This window comes from Erythranthe guttata, chromosome 5, assembly GCF_056151865.1.
Source record: "Erythranthe guttata isolate IM_541 chromosome 5, IM_541, whole genome shotgun sequence".
NCBI lineage: Eukaryota > Viridiplantae > Streptophyta > Magnoliopsida > Lamiales > Phrymaceae > Erythranthe > Erythranthe guttata.
The window spans coordinates 14,959,995-14,987,933 of record NC_142537.1 but is presented as its reverse complement, the minus strand read 5'-3'; the positions used below and the strand labels follow the sequence as shown (position 1 = coordinate 14,987,933).

General features: G+C 32.5%; 1 protein-coding gene and 1 pseudogene across 2 annotated transcripts; both read left to right on the top strand.

The window, feature by feature from the left end:
- Window positions 1-1,050: 1,050 nt before the first annotated feature.
- Window positions 1,051-10,175, top strand: LOC105958564 (purple acid phosphatase 3-like; annotated as a pseudogene). The gene is made up of 8 exons (XR_016031136.1): window positions 1,051-1,259; window positions 1,343-1,499; window positions 1,625-1,732; window position 2,127; window positions 7,560-7,687; window positions 7,788-7,916; window positions 9,607-9,674; window positions 9,783-10,175. The product of XR_016031136.1 is annotated as a purple acid phosphatase 3-like (transcript).
- Window positions 10,176-20,939: 10,764 nt separating this feature from the next.
- Window positions 20,940-22,526, top strand: LOC105958563 (crocetin glucosyltransferase, chloroplastic). Its single transcript, XM_012982569.2, has one exon. It carries the CDS (start codon window positions 20,940-20,942, stop codon window positions 22,317-22,319), a length of 1,380 nt encoding a protein of 459 aa, XP_012838023.2. The 3' UTR covers window positions 22,320-22,526.
- Window positions 22,527-27,939: the final 5,413 nt, after the last annotated feature.

Here is a 27,939-nt window from a genome sequence, read left to right as displayed (position 1 = left end):
TACTAGATATTAATATAGTATTATTGTTGTGTTATACAATAATAATATTGTGTTGATGGGAACAAAAGTCACCAGAAAAAGTTCAAAAAAAATCAAGAAAAATAAAAAAGTCAACATTGTTAACCGACAATCCAATGTCGTTGAACGGCGTCAAAAACAATATTAAGAAAAAAGTCAATGTCGAAAAAAAATAAAAAATCAACGCCGGTCAACGGTCAGTGGCAATTGTTGTAAAACTTGGGGTCGTTTGTCAAAACTTATTAAATGATGAAATTGGGGTTAAAATTAAAGGTGGAATAAAATTTTAGGGGTTTTTAGAATATTTCAAAAGAATACATGGTCTGAGTGCAATTTTCTCAATAAAAATTCCCAAATTTAGCCCTAATTCAACAGTTGACCGTTACGTCTTGACGGTCAGACAGACGGAGGGACTCAATGAGTTGAAATGTGACAACATTAGTGTGTATTTTGTTGACGGCGGTAAATAGGGACCAAAAGTGAAAATTGTGCAAACTTGGGGGACCAAAACTGTAATTATCCCTTAATGTTATGTACTCCATGAGTGAAATGCTGTCTCTATCAGCAATAAGATTTTACAATGTTCTGAATCTCAATCTGCAAAATCTACGTACATTGCATGGATCTAAATGCGAATATCCCTTTTTTTCACTTTTCTATTTTCCTAATTCTTTTTTGACTAAAATTTGTAGATCATCAAATCAAAGAGGGAGATATTTCATTTATTTACTGTTACATTTATCTGTTATATTAATTAGTTCTATCTGGAAATCGTGTTGCACCACACATCTTCCCTTATCCCAAATTTGGCTCAACAGCAAAAAAGGGCAACTGAGATAGTCGCATATCGTGTCGTATTTTTGCTAGAAAAGTCGATTAATCCATCGCTTTCTTGATTTTTTTGAATTTATTGCGATTCGCTTTAAGTGAACCGTAAATGTACTACATTCGTGATTTATTTATTTATCTATTTATTTAATTTTTATGGCATGCTTATAAATACTTGATTTCTCTGCAGTTCTTATTAAAGAATTGCATAAATGGCTTATAACTTTTGCAGTAGTTCCATCTTGAAATGGTCTTTGTTGATAACTTGTATATGTCTACACATAGCAAGAAATTTGGCACAATTCCCAAGAATCGAACATGCTAGCATAAAAAACGGGGGTTCGGTTTCGTTTCTCGTGGTGGGAGATTGGGGAAGAGGTGGAAATTTCAATCAATCTAAAGTTGCTACTCAGGTCGATTTTTAATTATTGTTATTTATCATTAATTTTATATAATATTGATGATTTATAATATGCATGTCACATATGTTTTGCAGATGGGAGAGATTGGAAAGAAGTTGGGAATCGATTTTGTGATCTCGACCGGTGATAACTTCTACTATACTGGATTAAAAAGCGTAAACGATCCGATTTTTAAAAAATCGTTTACCAACATTTACAGAGCCAAAAGCCTTCAAATTCCATGGTACATTGGTAATAATTTTCTCAATCTTAATCTCATGCATTCTAAACGAATTAATCACCTATGCTTTCTTTCTTTGTAAAACTAATTATAATTTTCAATTCAATTTTTTTTCTTATGCGCGCAAAACGAGAAGTGTTGGGAAATCACGATTATATGGGGAGCACCGGAGCTCAGTTAAGCCCGGCACTTAGAAAAATCAATAACCCGGTGGCATTGTATGAGAAACTTCATTGTTGAAACAGTTATATATATATATATATATATATATATATATATATATATATATATATATATATATATATATATATATATATATATATATATATATATATATATATATATATATATATATATATATATATGGATTATTTCACAAACCCCTCGTATGCATTGTCCAATTAAGAGAGGTCCAATTTATTTTTTCCTTTTTAAGATAAATCCAAAATATCTTTTAATTAATCATAAATAATTTAATTCACCTTTATACCCTCCACCTAACACTATACAATCTATGTTCTCAACCTTTTATTTTTTCTACATATTTCTCTTCTCTCTCTCTTTTCAACAATAGCCGTCGTCCCCTCTCTTCTCCACATTATCGATCTCTTTCCCCAAATATCGATTCCTTTACCGAGGGTTAGAGCTCCCACTCCACCGCCTCCCCCATCTTCACCGCTCAAAAGACCGTCTCCGTCTGTCTCCTCGTCATCCACCACGACAGCACTACGGTTCCTTCATCCTCTAGGGCGGCGATCTCAATCTTCCTAGTCGGAGCCTTTCAATCTCCCCTCCTTGTTTATTTTTTTTAATTGTTTTTTCGGAGCCTTTCAACTTTTAATTGGGTAATTTATTTTCTTCGATAATTGGGAATGTTCGTACGAAACTTAGAATTATATTCTTTAATTTTGAGTATAATTATTTTCCTTCAATTCGAATTTCTTGTATCAGGTAAATATTTTATGGGATTCCCTAATATTGTTTATGTCGATTTGATCCATGAATGCTTGGTTTTGTCTCAAAACTCTAGTATTTCTATCACCAACAAGATTGTATCCTTTCATGTCGAATCTGATGATTTTTGGTCTAGTAAAGATTGGTTTTTAATGAAAATTTTATGCTATTTTATTTGTTTATAGATGGGAGACGAGGATCATTATGTATTATAGTAGTTAAATGGGGTTGTCGTTATCTTTTCTCCATGAATATGTGCTTTGTTTATTTCGTATGATGATGAAAAATAAGTATGTTTAGTTTTCTGAAAAAAATAATTAATTCAATAGTGGTTTTCAAGCATTAAATCTTAATAGTTATGTATGATCTAATTTCAATTTTAAATATCGATATATAGTTTGGTATATGCGAATCCTTTAAAATTCACTAATATTTATAATGAATTTCGATAAGTATGCATAGTGGTTTTCATGTTTATATAGTTGTTTATATATAGTGGTTTTCATGTTTATATAGTTGTTTATACAAAGTGGTTTTCATGTTTATATATTTGTTTATACAAAGTGGTTTTCATGTTTATATAGTTGTTTATACAAAGTGGTTTTCATGTTTATACAGAGTGGTTTTCATGTTTATATAGTTGTTATACAGAGTTGTTTTCATGTTTATATAGCAGTTTATATAGAATGGTTTTCATGTTTATATAGTTGTTTACACAGAGTGGTTTTCATTGTTGTTCCCTCATTCATTTTTCGTTTCAACAGATTTATGCAATATTAGTAGGTTGGAAAGATTTTTTTACGAAAGCTTCCCGGATTTCTGTTCCCACCAACGATGGTGTGACACCAAGGTTTGCTTTTGGAAATTGGTTTTCATTTGCTAATTATTTTTTCTCTTGTCCAGATTGATTTAGTGATCCTCGTCGGCCTTGTTGGTGGTGGTGTACTGGTCCTGCACTTCTTCGTGAAGATTGGATTTTCGAATATTGAATTTATATTTTTTAATTTTTTTGTTAGTTTTTTAGTTGTGTTAGTAGTGGATTACGTATGTTTTTAGTGGATTTCTATAAGTTTGTTGTGGGTTATATTAATATTAAAGTGGATTACGTTAATTTTATGGTGAATTTTACGATAATTTTACAGTGGTTTTCGATAAATTTGTAATAGTTTTCGATGAATTTTAATTTTCGTAACCCTCGTGAAAAAGATTAAAAAAAAACAGATTTTTTTTAAATAATAATAAAATTGGGGTTAAAAACCATATTTTTTAAACTTGGTGAAAAACTGAAATAAAATAAAAGTAATATTTTGTTTTAAAATTAAAATTAAAAAAAAAACATATATTTCATGGGAAAAAAACTGAAATAACGTGAGAGTGAGATTTGTGAGGAGTTATTTTGGAGAGAGAGTATAATAGGGGCATTTAGGGTAATTTGAATCAAATGGACTTATGTCAAATACCAATTAATAAAAGGGTAAATAGCATTAAACTACCTGAACTTTTTCAGTTTTTGCACGTCACCGCCTGAATAAAAAAAATTTGCAGTAATTCATCTGTACTCAATTAATTATGTCACTTTGCCCTTTTTTACCAGTTTGCAGGTCAAAATGACCGGTACTCGCCCCACGTGCGTTTCACATGACAAATACAAGGATATTCATGTCTTTTCCATTCCTAAAATACTCAGCTCCAATTCCCATTAACATTCACATATTCTCACACATTTTATATCATCCACCCTTTATCTTTTGTTAGGAAAAATGAAATCACAGTATTTCCAAAATCACATGGCTGTTTGGTTCAGAAAAAAATGAAATCAAAGTAATTTCAATTCCTTTAGTTCGATTTGGTAATCAGAAGAAATGAGAAAATAAATTATTGTTGGATATTTTTTCATAAAATAATTCAACCCAAAACAAAAGCACTTTCAGACCCTACCCCCTACCAAAACCCACCCATACACCTATCCACCCAAAAACAGAAATTGAAACGGCGTCATATGCAGGGGATGAACTTGCCGTTAAATTCAAGTCATGAAGGGATGGACTTGCTGCCAAATTCAAGTGGTGAAGGGGCGGAATTGGGTGAAGCAGTGTGGGGATTGTGATTAGAGCAACGATAGGCTTATTACCTTCGTGTTTGCTTTCTCCGGTGCGACAGTGGTTGGGTTGGTGGTGGTTGTTGCAGCAGCCGCATGCTAATCCTCTTTCGGTTTCTCCTATGGAGTGAGGCAGCGTCGTCGGGGGCCGGCGATTGGGAACTACCACCGGGGGTGCTTGGGCTGATGGTTGTTGCAGCAGCCACCGTCGTAGGCTAATCCTTTGTTGGTTCCTCCTGAGGAGTGAGGCGGCATCGACAGAGGGTGGCGATAGGTAACTATAGCACCGCCAAAGAAAAGAATAAGAAGAGAGGAAATACAATGTTCTTTGCGGAATAGAGAAATGAATGAAAGGGGAGAATGAGAGACAAATTAAAGAAATAAAGGAGATAAAAAAGAGAAAATTGGAGGGAAAATAATGGAAATAACAGGGAAATTGAGGGAAAATTGAAGTAATTAGGTTTTTTACAAGGAAAAGACAACAATATCCTTGGAGTTCGCATGTGCAACGCGTGTGTGTTCAGAACCGGTCATTTTGACCTAAAAACGGGCATAAAATGGCAAAGTGGCACAATTAATTGAGTACAGGTGAACTCGTGCAAAAAAAAATTGTTCAGGTGGTGATCCGCAAAAACTTAAAAAGTTTAGGTGGTTTAATGCTATTTACCCTTAATAAAATGGATTTATAATGAAGTCAAAATTCAATGAGGGGTGTTTGTCAAATAGCCCCACACACACAGACACACACACACACACATATATATATATATATATATATATATATATATATATATATATATATATATATATATATATATATATATACTAGTAATTGTACCCGTGCGATGCACGGGACAACAAATTGCATTGTTTTGATGTTGTAAGAATATAAACAAACCATTGATTTATCGTATCATCAAAATTCTATTATACTGGAACATTATTAAGTATACTGCATACAGAAAAAAGGAAATAACTTTACTGTTGAATAATTTTCCAAATGAATTGAATCAGCTAATTAATACCAGTAGATTGAAAATTTGAACCAGGAAAAAAATCATCAACTATGCTATCATGTTGAGCTTAAAAGTAATTAGATTTAATAACTTAGTTAACATAATCAAAACTAAACTATCGACAACATAAAATGCCATCTATACATCTTGCATCGGAACTAAGCCCTTCTCCACTGCCTCATTTTAAGGCTGTTTTGCCACTGGAATTAACAATTGGAAAATTAAGAAACAAAAACAAATATAAACAATAAATTAAATATCGCATACAAACAATAAGTCTTGAAGGTCGACTTCCAATAGCTTGTGGCTCCGCCCATTTTAAGTTAATTCTCTCAAATCATCCATTCAATAACATGTCCAATAACATATAAAACAAAATAATTGTTATACATAAAATTTGAAAACTTTGGTATAAATTAATGAAACATATAATTTAACAAAATGAAATTACCTATAAGCCATGATGGAAAAAGCTGTAAACTAATTGCCACACAGTCAATAGGATGAAGAAGATAAAAAACAAAATCTAAAGTCGGGTTACCAAAAGAAGAAGCCTTAGGTAGGGAAGAAATAAAATTCAAATGTTGCAGACATTCTGTAAAACGATGTCACAAAATTCGCTAGGGATGAAAATCAGATTTATTTACCATTTTCTGTAAAAATCGAAAATCAGATTATTATAAATAATATCTAGGAGAATTTGATGAAAATCGATAATAATATTTAAAATAATATTTAGGAGATAAAAATTTGATAAAAAAATCAAAAAATAATATTTAGGAGATAAAAATCGAAAATAAAATTTAAAATAATAGTTAGAAGATAAAACTTTTATAAAAATCGAAAATAACATTTCAAATAATGTTAATGAGATAAAAGTTGATAAAATATGAAAATAATAATTAGAATAATATTTAGGAGATAAAATATGCTTAAAATCAAAATTATTATTTAAAATAATATTTAGGAGATAAAAATTTGATAAAAATCGAAAATAATATTTAGGAGAAAATAATCTGATAAAAAACAAAATTAATATTTAGGATATAAAAAACTAATAAAAACATGGTAAAAGTCGAAAAAAATATTTAAAAGATTATTTAGGAGATATAACTTTGAAAATTTTTGAAAATAATATTTAGGAGATAAAAATCTGCTAAAAGTTGAAAATTATATTTAAAATTATAGTTAGGAGATATAAAATTGATTAAATTAAAAAAATATTATTTATAATAATATTTAGGAGATAAAAAATTGATAAAAATAAAAAATAATATTTAGGAGACAAAAATCTGATAAAAATAAAAAATAATATTTAAAATAATATTTAGGGGATACAAATATGATAAAATTCGAAAATAATATTAAAACTAATATTAAGGAGATAAAAATTTGATAAAAATTGAAAAAAAAATTACAAATATGTTGAAAATTATATTTAAAATTATAGTTAGGAGATATAAAATTGATAAAATTAAAAAAAATATTATTTATAATAATATTTAGGAGATAAAAATTTGATAAAAATAAAAAATAATATTTAGGAGACAAAAATCTGATAAAAATAAAAAATAATATTTAAAATAATATTTAGGGGATAAAAATATGATAAAATTCGAAAATAATATTTAAAATAATATTAAGGAGATAAAAATTAGATAAAAATTGAAAAAAAATTACAAATATGACATTAGGGTTTCTTAGGGTTGCCCTAGCGTTTCTTTCTTTTATATATAAGATATACATATATATATATTTTTTTTTTAGTAATTCAAGTCATTACAAGGGGAAGTAGGGGAGGGGGACTCGAACCCTAGACCTTTTACCCTAATGGTAAGGCTAGGTACCAACTCTCCTAATGAGAGTTGGTTATATATATATATATATATATATATATATATATATATATATATATATATATATATATATATATATATATATATATCAAACTCGATATTTCTTTAACGCACTAATAAATTTTACGAATTTTAATTAATGGCTAGGAATTCTCGATATTGTGTTCATCGATACGACTCCGTTTGTGGACAAGTACTTTGAAAATCCAAAGAAACAGAGGTTTGATTGGAAAGATGTATTGCCAAGAGGCAAATATATGTCTTACCTTTTGAAAGTAAGCTTTATTTATTTATGCAGCACCATTTTATGTTTCCTTTTAATCGAAAGAAAACAAAATGTTCGTAAAAATTCTCGGATATTTTTTTATGTAATAGAACCTAGATTAGGCGCTGAAAAAATCGAAGGCTCCCTGGAAAATTGTTGTGGGCCACCGCACGATGAAAAGCATCGGATCGCATGGTGACACTGAAGAAATTGTTACTCACCTTCTCCCAATTCTTGAGGTATATATATATATATATATATATATATATATATATATATATATATATATATATATATATATATATAAAGATATATTAGTACCATAATTATGTGATATGATTAGATATTAATATATATGGGTACCATAATTATGAGATTTGATTAGAATGTAATTTTGGAATTGATTCGATTAGGTTTCCTTGTTTAGCTTATTATTTTGTGTATAAGTACCCATACCTCTATTGAGAAGAATACACATATAAAATATTCTATTGTGTTCATTGTTCATTAATTTTAACATGGTATCAGAGTCGGGATAAAATCCTAGGTTTTTTTCCTTCTCTCCAAAACCTTCTCTCTCGAAAATGCGTACTCTCAGCCACCTCTCTTCTCACCACCCCTTCCATTCACTTCGTCGGTCTCCGATCTGCACCTCCCGCCCTTTTCGTTGCTGAAAAACTGCGCGTGTGAGCCTCACGACCACCATCTTCCGCTGCTGTTAACTCACGCGCCGTCGCGTGAGCCCTGGTTCGGCCTTCATTTTTTCGGTGTCTTTTTCTCCGTCATTTTGCCGCCCCTAGCGAATCTTCATGTGGTTGGTAATCTGCTATTTCCGTTAGATTGGTATTTCTTGGTGATTTTATTCCACTTTTTCTGTCTACAAAATGTTTTTGCTTGATATGCTACTGCAAATCCGCCTCTGCCATTGTTGGCAGTCTTTTCCTCTGTCGTTGTTGGCAGCCTTGTCATCTGCCTTGTTGGTAGTCTTATCATCTGTCGTTGTTGACAGCCTTGTCATCTATCTTGTTGGCAGTCTTGTCATCTGCCGTGGTTGGTAGCCTTGTCATCTGCCTTGTTTGTAGTTTTTCATCCGTCGTTGTTGGCAGCCTTGTCATCTGCCTCGTTGGCAGTCTTGTCATATGTCCTTGTTGGCAGCCTTGTCATCTGCCTCATTAGCAGTCTTGTCATCTATCCTTGTTAGCAGCCTAGTCATCTGCCTCATTGGCAGTCTTGTCATCTGCCGTTGTTGGCATCCTTGTTGCGCTTGATTGGCAGCATTACCATATGCTCTCGTTGGCAGCCTTTTCCTCTGCCCTTGGTGGCAGCCTTGTCCTTTGTTCGAGAAGAGAATGGTCAAATTCTCTATTTGTGATCGTGATTTATCGAGTTGTCTATTGCATACTCCTCTAATTTGAGGGGGAGTTCTAGAGAATTATTTTTATGTCCTATTTTATTTGTCAAGGAACTTTTGTTCGTCAAAGTTCTGCTGCTCAGACTGTTGATCTTTTTACTAAAGTGCATTCACCAGTAGGTTCAACACCTTCGTTTCGGTCCGTGTTGACCCAACTTGAGTTTGAGGGGGGTGTTAAGATATATTAGTACCATAATTATGGGATATGATTAGATATTAATATATGGGTACCATAATTATGAGATTTGATTAGAATGTAATTTTGGAATTGATTCGATTAGGTTTCCTTGTTTAGCTTGTTATTATGTATACCCATACCTCTATTGAGAAGAATACACATATAAAATATTCTACTGTGTTCATTGTTCATTAATTTTAAAAAATACACACACACACATATATATATATATATATATATATATATATTCTTCACTAGAATAACAAACTTATAATAAATTAAATGTTTATAAAAACTATACAATACTCAATTTATATATTTTTTTTGAAACTTTTTTCAGGGAAACAAGGTGAAGATATACATAAACGGGCACGACCACTGCTTGGAGCATCTGAGCAATCAAGACGGGTACTAATTACGCGCTTGCTATTTTTTCAAATTTAATAAAACATTAATAAAAATGAAGATTTCGATATTTTATTCGTCAATGTACCGAGTGTTTTTTTTTTAATGCAGATCGATGCATTTCTTGACGAGCGGGGGAGGCTCAAAGACATGGAAAAATAACATTCACTACAAAAATCACAATGACAACACACACTTCTATTATGATGGTCAAGGTTTCATGTCTGTGGAGATTACGTATGAAAAGGCGAAGATAGCATTTTACGATGTTTCGGGAAAACCTATATATAAAATTAACACCATGGTTAAACCATAATGTAACAAGTGATCTTGTTGTTTTTTTGTGATTAATGAAGATTATTAAGTGTTAATGTTTTTCTTGTTGCTCTTTAGTGATAAGAGATGATAGCAAGATTTAGGTTTGTTGCTTTTAAAGTCATTAATAAAATGATATTAACAACTACATAATCACAAAGATTTTCATATTGAGACAATATAATTTGTTTGGTTATTGTTGTTAGAAGCTACACTAGGTGAACATCCTCAATTTGTACACATCCACATGTATATGTGTGTGATTGTGTGTTGATGTACAGTGCAAAATTATTCGGTGTAACCGATTCTGTGTAGATTTAGGTTGTAGCTTTTAAAATCATTAATCAAATGAGATTAACAACTATATAATCACAAATATTTTGATGGCGAGACAATATAATTTGTGTGGTTATTGTTCGCTAGAAGCTACACTAGGTGAACTTCATAGAATCATGAGTATACATATTTACTCACTCTGTACACATCCACATGTATGTGTGTGCTTATGTGTAGCTATATAGTGTAAAATTATTTAGTGTATTTCACCATGTTTAGCATCTACAAAACCACTAGTTTTATAAATGACAAGACTTTATCAAGAATGAGAAGAAAAAACAAACAAACAAAATCAAGTATCCATATAAATGTGAATACATGAACATTCCAAAAATATAATCACGTGTATAGAAAACTACCCACTCTATATACATCCACATATATGTGTGTGATTATGTCTAGATATACAATACAAAATTACTTGGTGCATTTCATCGTGTGTAGAATCTAAAAGACCGCTGATTGTTATGAATGACAAGATTTTATCAAGAATAAGAAAGAAAAAAAAAAATCAAGTATCCATATCAATGTGAACACATGAACAATCAAAAACCATAATGCACGTGTATAGACAACTACTCACTCAATATACATCCACGTATATGTGGGTGATTATGTGTCAATAAACAGAACAAATTTGTTTCGTGTATTCCACCATGTGTAGCATCTACAAGACCGCTGGTTGTTATGAGTGAGAAGATTTTATCATGAATGATAAAACAAAAAAAATCAAGAATCCATATCGATGTGAACACGTGAACAAAGCACAAACATAATCATGTGTATAGACCATTACTTACTCTCTATACATCCGTGATTAAGTGTAGATATACTATGTAAAATTACTTGGTGTATTTCACCGTGTACATAATTTACAAGACTGCTGATTATTATGATGATACGATAAATTAATATATATCGTTTAATTATTAAATAGTTAGTATTTTTATTATTAATTAATTAGAATAGTTTGTTAGGTTTATTATATACATAGCCGTGTGTTTAGGTTAGGAGAATTATTAAGTATTTTATTAGTTTAGGTAATTATCTTTTCTAGTTAGATTAGGATTCTAGGGTTTTATTATCTTTAAATAGTCGTTTTGTGCTAGGGTTTTATAATGAAGAGAAATATTAAACAAGATTTTTCTTACGCTTTCGTAAAGAAATCTTATGATACACGAGAGATCGCATCAATTGGTATCAGAGCGAAGTTGCGATTAACACCAACGCTTCGTTAGCAAGGCAGCGATTACATCAAAGCTACGCTGGAGCAAAGTTGAGATCACATCAAAACTTTGTGAAATCATGATGTCAGAAACAAGACGGTTGGAGCGATTGGAAAAATCCGTAGAGAAATTACGGATCGATTTTCAGAAATTGCTCGAACAAAGTCAAGGACGACGTCAACGCCATCACAAAAGCCGAAGGGACCGCTGCCGAAGGGACCGCTGTCCGTCACCGCCACGGCCATCACAACCACCGCCGCTGCCGAGCCTATCGTCGGAGGGAGAGGAAGAGGACGACGATGACTTTTTCGAAGAACACCAAATTTTTGTGAGTTCGCCGGAAGAAGAAGAATCGAATTCCACTGAGATAAAGTGGGACGAAGAGCCGAAAGAAGAAGAATCGGAGTCAATTGAGATAAAGTGGGACGAAGACGAGAAATTAACCAGAGAGGAGAGCGAAGAGCTACTATGGATATTGGGAGATTTCCATAGTGTTCAAAAGAAAGGAGACGAAGAACCGATGGTCAGTTTGGAGGAGACAAAATCTGAAAAGACAATTAAAAAAGTTTATCTATCGGGAAAAAAATTGAGTATTTTCGCAAAAGTAGCCTTTAGAATTTATTGGGTTCAGCAAGAACCATGTGTTAAAGAGCTCGATTTTTCATCGTGTTTTTTGGAGTTAATTCGGAAGCAAGTCGATGAACAAATCGATGAAGTCAAACATAGGTGGAAACGCAAAGGAGAGAGACCAATTGACTCGAACCTTGAGGACAAGGTTCATTTCAAGAGGGGTGGTTTGATACGATATATTAATATATATCGTTTAATTATTAAATAGTTAGTATTTTTATTATTAATTAATTAGAATAGTTTGTTAGGTTTATTATATACATAGCCGTGTGTTTAGGTTAGGAGAATTATTAAGTATTTTATTAGTTTAGGTAATTATCTTTTCTAGTTAGATTAGGATTCTAGGGTTTTATTATCTTTAAATAGTCGTTTTGTGCTAGGGTTTTATAATGAAGAGAAATATTAAACAAGATTTTTCTTACGCTTTCGTAAAGAAATCTTATGATACACGAGAGATCGCATCATATGAATGACAAGATTTTATCAAGAATGAAGAGAAGAAAATTGAACAATCCAAAGATTATTAATTAAATAAGTACATATTTAAAATTGTAACGAGGAAAAACAAAAAGATGGGATGAAGTTCATGTATTCAAATTTCTTTTTCCACGAGAAGAAATGGTGAGCTTAAATATTACACAATCTATGCACCAAAAAGTTAGATATTGATACAAATAACCTTATCAACAAGCATTGAATGTAAAATTCCTATACAATATAACAACCTTTTCCAATCCATAAAAAAACAAATATATAAAGATAGAAAATATGACATCTCTAGAGCTATCACATTAGCAGAAAATTAAAAAATATAATGGCTGAGAAATACATAATTTTGTATCACTTTGCTGCCATTGTTGGTAGTTTGTGTATGTCTAACGAAAGCAACTATTGAAGCTAGACTTACGCAAATTGTTCAACGGACTCGGTTAACGGGCCTATAACGTTTTTGGCTGTCGGAGATTGGGAAAGAAAGGGAGCTTTCAATAAATCAGCTGTCGCTCTAAAGGTTACATTTTTATTGTGTTAAATGAGTTTCTCTTACATATATCCACAATTAGGTCTAGTTACACCTAGATCCGTATAGTGTTCGAAAAATTTCCCACACCTCCCTCGAGATTTGATGCTCGCAAGAAAAAAAAAAACAAAAAAAAATGATAAGGCTCTGTTTGGTTCATGGATTTTGATTTTAAGGAAAATGAAAAATATATATATTTTTTTAAATCGCTAGTATGTTTGGTTCTAAGGAAAATGGTCACGAAATCGATTTTTTTTTTTGGAATTTTTTTTAATCTAAGTAGACATTTTTGTTGTGACTATGCCGTAGAAGTGAACTACTCCGATAATTGCATTTCTTCTAAGACGGATGGAATTGAAATTGAAAAAAAAACGAAAACTTATTACAGAGTAGTTTTCCTCACTTCGTTTTTGTAGCAAAATGTATTATCAGGGCCGGCTCAACCCCTAAGCCAATTAGGCAGTTGCATAGGGCCCCACATTAAGTGGGGGGCCACCTGTACACTTTTTCCTTTTTCTTTTTTTTTTTTAACACTAATACGTATTATATATTATATAAAAAATCTGTATACAATATAGATATTAATTTTTTATATTATAAATTTTATATCTATTGTAGGCCCCTCAATTAATTAATATAATAGACAATTAGTAATACATGTATATTTGATTATGAGGGTCCTTGGTTACTTTAACCTAAATATTATCCCTCAATCATTATCACTCTTCTTTTTCACCTGACTTCAATAGGTGAAAATGTGCTATATTAAAATATTTCTTTATTTTTTTGCCTTTTATTGATTTTTCTACTATTTTTTTTTGGGTAGGCATATTTGATTTTTATTGCAGTTTTCACTTTTTCTTTGATAATTTACAAAAAAAATTATACAAAATAAAACTTATCTATATAATATTAGGGCCCAAGTTTTGCTTCGTTCAGCCCCCAGTATCCTAAGATCGACCCTAATGTGATGAAAAAACCCAAACTACTAAAACTAAATATTTTTTTGTTAGTTAATTACATAATTATACTATAAACACCCTAAAATTTCTACTTGTTACTAATATTTCACTCGTTTTTCTAATATTGAATTAAAATTTATCAATTTCAATTTTTTTATTTATTCTATTATTTAAAAAAAATATTGTTGATGAATTTGAATTTTTTTATGTAAATATTTTAAAAAAAATCGCAACCTTGTGAATTTACTTGTGCGCTAATATAAATTTTCTGGTCCTACAATAAGGAATAATTTCATTTACTATTTTAGTTTGGTAAAAAATATTTTTGTTTTATATTTTTTTTGCATTAATTAATGCATCGCATCAATAAAAAAATAAAAATTATATTTTAATTATAGGGACCCAATATTTTCGCTTCGCCTAGGGCCCCCAACATGCTAGAGCCTGCCCTGTGTATTATCCTTGTCTCCGTCGCAAAATACTTTCACACTTGTCCCCAAATCATTTACTTAGTATTTTAACTCCAAACCAAACATGAAATTTATTTCACCTAGTCCTTTCATCTTTTTTAATATCATTTTCCGTGATCCAAACAGAACCTAACTAATGTTTTAACCGAACCAACATTGTGGTAATTTTCAAACTTTGCAGGGTCACATTGTAATTAGACATAACCCCAAGGAGTAAAATGTAAAAAACACTAGATTTAGTTATATGAACAAATGTGGACTAAATTTTCTTGAAATGAATGCAGATGGGAGAGAAGGAGCAAAGCTAGGCATTGACTTTGTAGAGTCAACTGGTGATTACTTCTACAAAGACGGACTAACTGGTGTTAATGATTCTGCTTTTACAGAATCATTTACCAAAATCTATATGCAAAAAGCTTCCAAAGACCTTGGTATGCAAGTAATTACACTTAAATCTCTATAATTTAACGAAAAACTAAATTATCGAACTAATAATTTAATGCGTTTTTATCGAGTTGGGACCAGGAGAAATTATTATTTAAACGAGATTATTAATTTATGGGGTTTTACTGTACCTCCAAAATAACATTCATTTTTCAATGAACACAATAATAGAAAAATTAAAATCTTTGAATATTTATCTCCCTATGTTTTATTTGTCTATTAATGTAGTACAATATAACGTCGATAAATTAATAACCTCGATTAAATAATTTATTAAGTCGATAATTTAATAATTCGTTAAATTAATAGAATTTCCCTAGTCCCGACAGTAATTAATTTATAGAGGTTTAACTATATTGGGAAACCATGACTATGACGGGAATACCGAGGCACAACTGCGCTCAAAAGACGCGATAGAAGATGGAACAGTCATAGGTCCTACATTGTTCGAGCCGATAATAATAACTGAATAGCTTTAAGAATATGATTGTTTATCTATTTTTGGTGATATTCGCCAAAATTTGTCGGTTTTGAAGTTTAGGAATAATTACGATGACACCCCTTATAGGTTTCCCAGATATTTTCTTCATCGGCACATCTCTATTCCTGACCAAGCATTTTGCCAAAGTCATTAAGTTTAACTAGAAAGGCATATTGCCTCGACCTCGCTAACCTTCTAAAGGTAAATTCTTTATATTACATCGTCGAAGTTTACAAGGTTTTGATATATAAGTTTCGAATTTTACATACACATTAATGTGTTGGAGTAATGCACTAGACTCTTGGAATAACACATCAAGGAGTAATTACAGTCAAATGAATCTATCTTTCAAATGTATCTAGCATGTGTCCATTTTTCTTCTTCTAGTCTAGAATTTTCTTTTGTTAAGTATATATATGTAAGCATTTTGCTATGTGATGTGTAGAACGAGAAAAGCCAATTAGAGATAAATAAAAAGATTAGTTTTGAGCTCTGCCGCAGCAACTCGAGTCAAATATTTTCTTCTAAGTTTGTCTTTCTTTGCAAACCCACAAAGTGGTATCAAGAGAGAGGTTCTTTTCTAAGAACGGGGAGTAACATTAAAAAAAAAAAATGTCAGCAGAGTCATCACATTCTTTCATTCCAGTTTTTGGGGGAGAAAATTACGATTTTTGGAAAATTAAAATGAGAACGTATCTCATGTCAGAGGGATTGTGGAGTGTCGTCGATAGTGGATTCAAGGAGCCACAAGATGCAAGCCAACTGTCAAATGCAGAAAAGAAAAGGCTTGATGAGACGCGTATTGCGTGCCGATGCAAAAGCACTGTCAAAGTTACATAATGCAGTAACCGCACCAATGTTTCCGAGAATAATGGTTGCTTCTAATGCTAGAGCTGCCTGGCAAATTTTAGAACAAGAATTTCAAGGTGAAAGCAAGCTAATTGCCTTTAATATCCAAAGTCTTCGAAAGGATTTCGAGAACTTAAAGATGAATGTATCTGAAACCATTCATCAAGAGTCACGGAAGTAGTGAATCAACTTTATTCACTTGGAGAAAACTTATCAAGCCAGACCATTGTGGAAAGAGTCATGAACAGTTTGCCGGAGAAGTACGATGATATATATGGTGGCTGTGATTGAAGAGACGAAAGATCTGTCTACACTAACCCTGCGGCAACTCTTGAAAGTGCTTTCCAGTCAAAGTTGTCGTTTGGATTGCATAAGAAAAACGACTCCAGCAAAGGGGCTGATCTAAGGAAAGATCGGGCTGGTCCAAGAAAAGATGCTTGGCACAACACAAGTACGGAATCTAAATACGAGAAAGGTACGCATTTCAAGGATTCAAATTTATTTTGCAGAAAATGCAAAAGAACGAACCATGATACACAAGATTGTCGATATCTTGGTCAACCGCAATGCTATGGGTGTCAAAAATTTGGTCATCTGAAAAAGGATTGTCGTGTCAAATATTACAAAAGAAACAGAGACTGAGGAGGCAAATTTGTTCTATGCTTGCCAATCGGCTCTAGAAGAAAATTCAAATGACAGGGAATGAGAAAATATTTCTCGGTATGGATAAAAACAGTTCTAAAGTCCGACTGGGCAACGGTGCACTTGTTCAAGCTAAGGGAATGGGCACTATTTCTATCGAAACAAAAAGGGGAAAAAGGTACATTCATGAGGTCCTATTTGTTCCGGATATTGAAGAAAATTTGCTCAGTGTTGGTCAATTGATCGAGAATGGTTATCATCTCCATTTTGGTGATAATGCCTGCAAGATTTTTGATAAGAATAAACAATTCATCGCACACGTTTTTGGCATAAGAAGTTTTCCTATTGAATTTCATTATGAAGTCTGGCAGGATTCCTGGTTGTGGCATAAACGTTTTTGTCATCTAAATTTCCATGGATTAAAGCTTCTAATGCAAAAAGGCATGGTCCACGGGCTGCCGGAAATAGAGATAGATGGTGAAGAATGTATAATGGGTAAGCAAGCTAGGCTGCCATTTCCAAAAGGAAGATCGTGGAGAGCCAAAGCTCCTCTCGAGCTTATTGATACAGATATTTGTGGGCAAATGAGGACTCCGTCTTTCAACGACCACAAGTATTTCTTGACGTTCATCGACGATTACTCAAGAATGACTTGGGTGTATTTCTTAAAGCAAAAGTCTGAAGCTTTCAAAGCACTTGTTGAAAACCAAAGTGGTCTGAGAATCAAGCTTATTAGAAGTGACCGAGGCGGCGAGTATACTTCCAATGAGTTCGAGAGTTATTGCAAGAATGAGGGCATTCGAAAGCAATTGACAGCACCGCAGCAAAATGGTGTTGCGGAGAGGAAAAATAGAACAATTGTTGATATGGCAACGTCAATGCTAAAGGAGAAAGAATTGCCCAAGATTTTCTGTTTATGTTCTAAATCGCTGTCCTACTAAAGCAGTGAAGAACCAAACGCCATTTGAAGCTTCGAGCCGTCCGTAAGTCGTTTTAAAATTTTTGGTTGCATTTGTTATGCTCATATACCTCCAGAGAAAAAGGATAAAATTTGATAACAAAAGCACCAAATGTATTTTTATTGGCTATAGCGACGAAACGAAAGGCTACAGATTATATGATGTTGAAACTGAAAAGTTAATTATTAGCCGAGATGTTATTCGTCAAACTAAATAGTTCTACTACATATTCTTCTAAATTATTAAGTTATATTGGCCACTATAGATTCAACAGCTGTTGGTGCGACCCTCAATTTGCAACGAAATGGTATCTCGAATCAACGAAGCTCTCAACATCCAAAACGAAAGATATTACTGTCTGAGACGTTAATATTGCAGACTAAGACAATAATATTAATATTAACACAGTAATATTACTGTGTTAACAACAATATTATTGTTTGAGACGGTAATATTGCAATCCAAAACAGTAAGATTACTATTAACAAAATAATATTATTGGGCTTTATTTCTGTTCATTTGGGCCGATCATTATAAATAATTCGTTCACAATTGGGTTGGGCCTTTGGATTAGCAGATGGGGTCGGTTCAAGAATATACATGGGAGAGCTGGTGTTCAGAGGGTCAAGCAAACGAGCTTGGCAGCACCTGATAGTATGGTTATATCCGACCTAAGAATTTTATTCATGAAAATTACCATATTATTTAGGTTTCTTAAATTAAAGATATAGAAATTTGAGGTAAATTTAGGTTTCCAATTTATTAAGAAATACAGATCTTATATAGAGAAGAAAGAAACGTTGGACAACCCTAAAACATCCTAATAGTGTTTCTGTAATTATTTATTTTTAATATTTTTTTCTACTAATTTTTTTACTATAATTTTCAACAATTATCAATCTCCTATTTTTCATCAATATATCTCAAATCATAAGAGATAAAGATAGAAATTCGATTTGTTAAATCTTAATCTATATATTTGAATTATAAATCTTAATATGCAATATTTAAAAAAAACTAATGTTATATATTGTTGATTTTAAATGCCTATGAATATCTACTCATTTGTTGAGACAGATTACGTGTTACGACATTAGGTGTGGTAACAGAATTCTTGTGTTGTCACAGTAATAAATCTACTAAAAGAAGAATAAAGAACACAAGAATTTAATGTGGTTCGGATACAAATGTACCCTACATCCACGAGGACTTGCAAAACTAGTTCAGATTTAAGTGTACATTAATAGGACTTAATAAAACACTAAAGACTCCCTCTTTATGTGATACGTCGTTCTTGCACACGACTCGAACTTGTTGATAATCAAAGCAATTCCTCCTCCGCACTCTTGGACTTCCTCCAATGTTGAACTTCCTTCAAACGGCGGATCGACCTCTCCCGAGATCTTTTAAGCACTTCTCCCGAAACGCCGATCTTCTTTATGGCCTGATAGAAGAAACCTGTTCTGTTGCCACACCTGATGTGCCGACGGGGCTGCAGCACGGGCTGCACCCTTTCAAAGCATTTATGCTGGGATTTGTCTTATTAAAGCTCCATGGGACTCATATGAGGTTGAGAGCCTTATATAGGCACGAAATCACCACCCTAAACCTAACTTGGGCCCTAAGAAATCGATTTAACTAGGTAATAGAATCCTAGTCGATTTCTACTTCTATTCTAGATAAGTACAAAATATACCTAATTAGAATATAATACATGGAAATAAATCTAAGTCCTAATAACAATATTACAAAAATAGGACTCTAATTAATTCCAAAATAAACATGGAAAACAAATCTTTGTCAATCTTTAATTTCCACGTATGGCGGATTTCTTCAATCTTCACTAACAGAAATTTGGCGCCAACATATATAACATGAATAATACTACATTATTAAATTTTTCTATGTACTATATTTTCTTATTATGTATTAAATTGATTATTTTTTCACTTTTTAAATAATATCCTGTGCATCGCACGGGGAAAAAAATGTTAGTTAGGTTAAATCACAGTTACCCTCATATTAAAGAATGTAAATTGCGATAAATCTTGAATTGCGATTAGGGTTTTCTCGAGGCACCTTAGTCTCTACTATTATGAGACTTAGGGCTCACTGTAAACAATACGAAATATATTGAATAATACACCATTTCTTCGCATAAATTGTCTTCTTGCTTTCTTTTACGGCCGAGAATAAATTTCCATATATTTTCCAACGTGTTTAAGAGACCTTTTGTTGGAGAACCTTGACTTAAATTTTTTGATTGAGATAATCATTCAACATGGTATATATCAGAGTCAGACCAAATGAAAGATCATGCGTTCGAATCTCACTCCCACCCATTTGAAATATTTCAAGTGCAACACTGCAAAACTTCAAATATAATTTCTCTCCTACACAACAACACATTATAGTACAATTCTACTAATCCTAAATTCTAACATAAGAAAAGAAAAAAAAAACACAATCCTGTTAGAACCATACCAAACATAAAGTATATGATCCCTATGCATTATGCTCTCTCTTATTCCATTCTAGCAGTAAAACTTGTCCTCATGCACAAACGTTTCTTGGTTCTTCAGCTATATATATATATATATATATATATATATATATATATATATATATATATATATATATATATATATATATATATATATATATATATATATATATATAAGATCACAGCTGTACAAGTTCTTTTGTCCATTCCCCCTAACTTATATATCCACATGGCAGCACAATTGTTTAATTATAAATTGCACCCACAAGTTTCTAAAAACAGAAAAAAAAGGGAAATTAAAAAAAAAAAAAAGAACAACATTGTTATTGCCAAAGACAGTTCCTACAAGAGTGTGACATCTATATATATAAATCTCAATTACAACATATAGAAAAACATTAATGATCAAAGAATTAACGAGAATTATCTGAAAATGAAGAGCCACCACTTTCTGATAATTTCATTCCCAATACAAGGCCATATCAACCCCATTCTCCAGCTAGCCAAGAACCTCGCCCGCCTCGGCGCTAAGGTCACGTTCGCCACCACCGAACGCATCCTCCACCTCCTCCAAGATTCTCTCCCGATACTCCACCGCCTCTCCTACGCCTCCTTTTCCGACGGCCACCACCACGAAGAAGAAAAAGAAAAATCCACCAAATCCACCGCTGACTACATGGCGGAACTCAAACGGGTCGGGTCGGAAAATCTAACCCGGATCCTCCAAGAGTCCATGGACGGACCCGAACCCGTTACTTGTCTAGTCTACAGCCTCCTCCTGCCTTGGGCAGCGGCGGTTGCGCGTGACATGCAAATCCCGTCTGCTTTTCTTTCCATACAATGCGCCAGCACTTTGGCCATTTATCATCGATTCTCCAAACACCATAATGAAATAATTGACCCCGTGGATATAATACAAGATTTGCCTCTCTTCTCTTCGAGTGATTTGCCGACTTTTCTCTTGCTCGATAACCCAATGTATTCGTTCATGAAACCTATGATGATTGAACACATGCAAGAACTCGAAAAGGACCCGAAACCACTTGTTCTTCTCAACACATTCGAAGAACTAGAACAAGAGGCAATCGAATCACTCAAAGCCAAGAATATCAATGTGATTACAATAGGGCCGTTAATCCCGTCTGCTTTCTCCAATGGGAACGACTCGACAGACAAATCCTTCGGTGGCGATTTGTTCATCAGCAAGAAAGAAGACTATTTCAAGTGGCTCGATTCGAAACCGGAGCATTCCGTTGTATATGTTGCATTCGGGAGTCTAGTGGTGATGAATAAAGACCAAAAAGTCGAGTTTCTGCATGGATTAGTCGAAAGCAAGAGACCCTTTTTGTGGGTTATAAGATCATCATCATCGGATAGTGTAGACGAAAACGAGACGAAGAAAATGATTGATGATAATAATATTGGAGAAAATGGGATGATAGTTGAATGGTGTGTACAAATGGAAGTGCTAAGCCATAAGTCTATAGGTTGCTTTGTGACACATTGTGGGTGGAATTCTACTTTGGAGGGTTTGATTTGTGGGGTTCCTTTTATTTGTTGCCCACATTTTGCCGATCAACCGACGAACGCTAAGCTCGTGGAGGAGGTGTGGGGCACAGGGGTGAGAGCAAGAGCAAATGGAGAAGTTTTGATAGAGAGAGAAGAATTCAAGAAATGTTTGGATGTTGTGATGGGAGAAGGTGATAGAGGTAAAGAGATGAGAAAAAATGCTCTGAAATGGAGAGACTTGGCCTTGGAGGCTGTCAAGGAGAATGGTTCTACATATAATAATTTGATTAGGGTTTTGGCATAAACTCAGGCTTGTAAAAGTTCATTTCCAAGTTTTAAAGTGTTTGGAAGCGTTTTAGAATTTATTTTGATTTCATTTTGGGAAAATATGTTTTAGGTGAAGAATTTGAGAATGAAAATAATGTCTGTTTATATTTTGAAAGGAGACAAAATACACTGTATCAGTCAAATCATGTTTAAGAGTGTTAGAAAAATGTATTTCACAAGAAAACTTTGAGAGATGAAGTGATGTTTTTTTTTTTATTTTTTAGTGAATACATTTTGTATTTTAGCAGTGACATCATATTTGATGGAGAGGGAAACTTTTGAAATGTTATTGAGAAAATTATTTGAAAAATTTAACAAACACGAGTATTTTGGGGAAACAATGAAAACGAAATAAAAATGCTTCCAAACATAAAAGTTTGTTGTCAAGTTTTCCACCAATTTTCATAAGTTTGATGTCAATTTTCATCATATTTCAAAATTCGTTGTTAAGTTAAGTTTAGTCAATTGATAGACTTCAACCCTTTATAGTCGGAATGAAGAATGAACCCTTTGTATTGTGTAGAATATCATGACTCCAATAATCCAAATTAAAGCTCGAACAATGGCATACAATTCTTTATGATAGTTAATTGGTTGAATACTACCTCCGAGTAAGATTCAAAGTTATTTCCCTAAGAGTCACTGCAAGAAAAAAAAATGACAGTAGTGACATCCCAATTATGACAACATCAAAAGTTGTCTATAATCGCATATCTTAAGGCCAATATTTTATGTTGTCACTAATATCTCTTCTTGTAATCACTTAATCTTTTTTTATTGTTACTATATAGAGTTAGTGACAAACATAGCGACAATATTTTTTGTCTAACCATGTGAAAATAGGTGTCGTCACTCAAGATATTGCTTTTTGTAATGAGTTGTGACTATTTGCCACAACTGTTTAGATTCTATAAATGGAATCCAAACTCAACCACTTGAATTACTCCATTCCAAACATTGTTCTTCGGAATCTCTTCTTTCTTTAGTCTGGAAATATTTGTTGTGAATATCATCTTATGTACTCTTACTCAGATTTCAAAACTCATTCGAGGGTTCATAATTTCAAAGTTTGTAGTGCTACTATCTCGAAATAAGATCGTTGTATCGTGGGAGACAATTGCTATGAAACCGTGAGCACCTGCAATGCAAAATTGTCTTGAGGACAATGAATCGAGTTCTTACCTCGATCATTTGATAAAATCACAGTCGGTTATTATGACCGGGAACAACAAAAAAATTGATAGAGAGAAGAATTCAAGAAATGCTTCAATGTTGTGATGGGAGAAGGTGATAGGGGTAAATAGATGAGAATAAATGCTTTGAAATGGACAGACTTGGCTTAAAAGGTTGTCTAGGAGAAAAGGGATGTATAATAATTTGAAAAGGGTTTTGGAATGAAAAGATATATGAAGTTGATTTTTTTTTTCTAGGGGCAATTTGCTATAGGTCTCTCTACATTAGATTATATGTGTGAAATAACCAAATTGAATTTTTGAAAAATTGAAGAAACTTAAAGAGGTTAAATTGTAATTTTCTAAAACTTAATTAAAGAAAAAAAAAAAAGTTGATCATCATCGTCTTCACTCCACTGGTGGCTGAACCCCATCTCCGCCGCCATCTTCTTTTTCTGCATGAAAAGTATGAGCGAGATTCCAATGGCTCTTTCATTTAAGACATTCAATAAAATCGCTGCTCTCGACATCCACAAAGCCCTCCAATTTCGTCGTCGGAAAAGGTGGAATCCTTCTCGGCTAGAAACATATATATACCTCGTCGAAAATGGCGAAATCCGTTTGTACTGCAATACCCTTCTTCACTCTCCCCAAAATTCCCCACTTCGCTTGAATAATATTAGGCCCTTTTGTAAAGATGTTATGCGTTCCAATTCCGAATTCGACAGTAACATAAAAATTAATGAGATTCCATTGAAAGAATGGGCTAGATTTCAGGTTCAAATTTATGTTTTCGTCTTTATTAATTATTAAATATGTATGTGAGAGAGAAAGAAGCAAGAAGTCGAAGAAGACGAAGATGAGAGGAGAGAGGAGATGTGAGAGAGATGGTGGTGTAGGCTTGGACAATTCTGTCATTTCACAGGAAAAAATGAAGAGAATGTCGCACAAACCGCATGTGAGATACACGATTTGCTTCAAGGGGGTTTTCACATTTGACTAACTATCACGAAGGGTATTTGCTATTTTTTTTATGACAGGGGGAATCGCACAGTTGCGATTCTTACAGTGGCAGTAAATTCAATAAGCTCATATTTATCTAATAGAATGGATCTCCACATATATAACCCCCCCCCCCCTTTTTTTTTCCTATTATGTAGGACCATAAATTTTAAGGGTAAATTACAACTACCTCTCTAAGATAAAAACCATTTACGAACAAACCCCCATTTTGTAGAATCTACATCCAGCCCCATACAGTTTGTAAATTTCTTATATCAACCTCCGTACAAAAGGGTGTTGAGGTAAGAGATCTAGAAATTGCAAGGGATGGGTGTAATTATGGAAACATGAGGGTTTTTTTCCCGTAAATAGACCTTAATTACCTCAGGGAGGCGGTTGTTATTTACCTAATTTTTATTGCAGAATTTGCTAATGTCTTTTGGATCTATTTTTTTTTAGCAACACGGATACTTTTTGTTTTTGTTTTGATAAGAGACCCACGCTCACGTTTTACAAAAATAACCCCACATTATATTTTAGGGTAAAATACAATTTTTCGCCCTGGACTATGTAATATATAACACTTACCCCCTTTTACGTAAAAAACTATCACTTACCCCCTTTATGTAACAATAAACGTACACTTTAATGATTAACGGGGTTTAACAGTGAAATCAAGTAGAAAATCAATCGCAATATAATTTTGCTTAATACCCTAAGGGTTGTCAATCAATAATTTAGCTTTTATAATGCCAGTTAATATAATACATAAGGCGGCACACGACTCTTTGTTCTTTCGACAATTTACATTTGTAAAATCCGTAATCTCTTCCATGATCACAGTCTTCCATATTTTTTTATTCGAGTGCATTGAGACAAATTCATGGCACAGGTGAATTAATTTATATTGGGGGTGGCTAGAACAAGTACCAAAATTTTCTTACTTTAATACCATCAAAATAAAAAAAATTGATAATAAATAGTTAATGACATAAATACCCTTAATGAAAATCAAAACCAAAGATACATTACAAATCTCATTTTTCTTTCTTCAATACCAAACACACAAATTCCCTCAAACTCATCTCCCTCTTCACAAAGCCCTCACCTCCTCCTTCTTCTTCTTCTTCCTACCAACAAACCCTTCTAAAATATCTAAAAACTAAAGAAATGAAAACCGTACACAACTTACGAAATGGAGACAAATGACAATAAAATGATGGTTTACGAGCAAGGAGAACCCATTAAGGTATGTATCCATGTCTTTTTTGAGCTTAAAAGTCGATTTTGAAGATTTTTTTTTTTAAACCTGCCATAGATTTTTGACACATACAGGTCGAATTTTTGGTCAATTTTCGACACCAACTTGTCGAAAATTGTATTATAAAAAAAAAAAAAAAAAAAAAAAAAACCAAATTTGACACTTACATGTCGAAATTGGTTTTTTTTTTTGGTCAAATATCGACACCACATTTTTTTTTTTTTTAGCAGCATGTTTTTTCGACACATACATGTCGAAATTGGTTTTTTTTAAACACAATTTTCGACAAGTTGGTGTCGAAAAATGACCAAAAATTCGATTTGTATGTGTCGAAAACTGTAGGCGAATTTCAAGAAAAAAAAATCTTCAAAATCGACTTTGAATCTCAAAAAAGACATGAATACATACTTTAATGGGTTCTGCTTCCATGTAAACCACCATTTTATTGTCTTGTGACTCCATTTTACAAGTTTTGATTTTTTTGAGTTCTGAGATTTTTGGAGGGTTTGTAAGAAGATGAAGAAGAAGAAGAAGAGAGGGTTAGGTTTTGGAGAGAAGAAAAGAGTTTTTTTAATTTTTGGTATTGAAATGAGGAGAAAAGATATTTTTGTGCATAAATTGTATTTTGTTTGATAAGGGATAGTTTAGTATTTTCCTATTAAAAAACAATTGTGGTATTAATCTAAGAAAAAACTTTAAAAACTTCTTTAAAATATGGTATTAAACTTGGTAGTATTGAAGTGAGAAAGTTTTGGTATTTATTCTAACCACCCCCTTCATATTTATTTGTGTTTATTGTCGGAGGTGCTTGATATGCATAGCAAATTTTTTTTTTTTTTTTTTTTATTATTGTTTTGCTTGCCTATATTTCTACATTATTAGGGTAACATACACTTTGCACCCCTGACTATGGAATAGGTGGCATTCACCCCCTATAGTATTGAAAACATCATTCACCCTAGGTTTACCCAGTGCACCTATATGGTTGGCTGCGGGTTCCTGCATTATCAAAAAAAAAAAAAAAAAAAAACATCATTCACCCCATACTGTTATATAATATGTCAGTCAAAGGTGAGGTGGCATGTGTTAACCATATATTTTTACTTTTTTGGACATTCCTACCCTTTTACAATATATATATATATATATATATATATATATATATATATATATATATATATATATATATATATATATATATATATATATATATATATATAGAGAGAGAGAGAGAGAGAGAGAGAGAGAGAGAGAGAGAGAGAGAGAGAGAGAGAGAGAGAGAGAGAGAGAGAGAGAATATGCCTAACTTTATGCACGCCTTAACCGAATGCATACATTCTTTTACTAAACATGTCTCCTTTATTGTGAGATTATCTCCCACGGATCATTGGGTATATACAATCATTAACTTTATTTATTCCAAAGTACATATGAGATAATTAGCTTAGGATTGTAACATCATTAATGGAAATTTTAATTTCATTAATGGGCTACTTTAGTTTGCAATCAATATCCTTCAAATCTTTAAATATTAAGATTTTATGGTTGCACTTTATTATTCCATAAATGTTACCATTTTAAAATATATTCCTTGTGTCCATAAATCTCTTAATACAGTAGATATGAGTGTAATCTTTAATGAATAAACGTACCACATATCTTTCAATATTGCCCATTTGAATTACATTTGGTCTCAATTATTTGTAACCAAAGAACTTCACACCTTATGGCAATTTGATAAGATCCTCATGTCTTGTCATTCTAAATTTCAACTCATCTTTAATGCCTTATTCTCTTAAGATTGTTGAGTTTGCTCTCTGTAATCACAATTAACAAAACTTGATTTGGGGAATTGTTCAACATTGTCTTATAAAAACTCCAGATCTACTTCTCAAACAATGACAAGTATAAAAATATGTACATTGTCAAAAGCAGTATTATGAATCGAATCGATTCCTCTTTAAAAACAATCTTGATTTGAGGAATTGTTCAACATTGTCTTATCAAAACTCCAAATCTACTTCTCGAGCAATGACAAGTATAAAAATATGTACATTGTCAAAGCAGTATTAGGAATCGAATTGATTCCTCTTTAAAGACAATGTCTCTAATCTAAATTTATCCCCTCAAACTCAACATTCTTAAAAGATCTTACATTTCCC

Coding starts and splice junctions, on each gene's coding strand:
- LOC105958563 (XM_012982569.2), top strand. CDS start 20,940: ATGAAGAGCCACCACTTTCTGATAATTTCATTCCCAATACAAGGCCAT.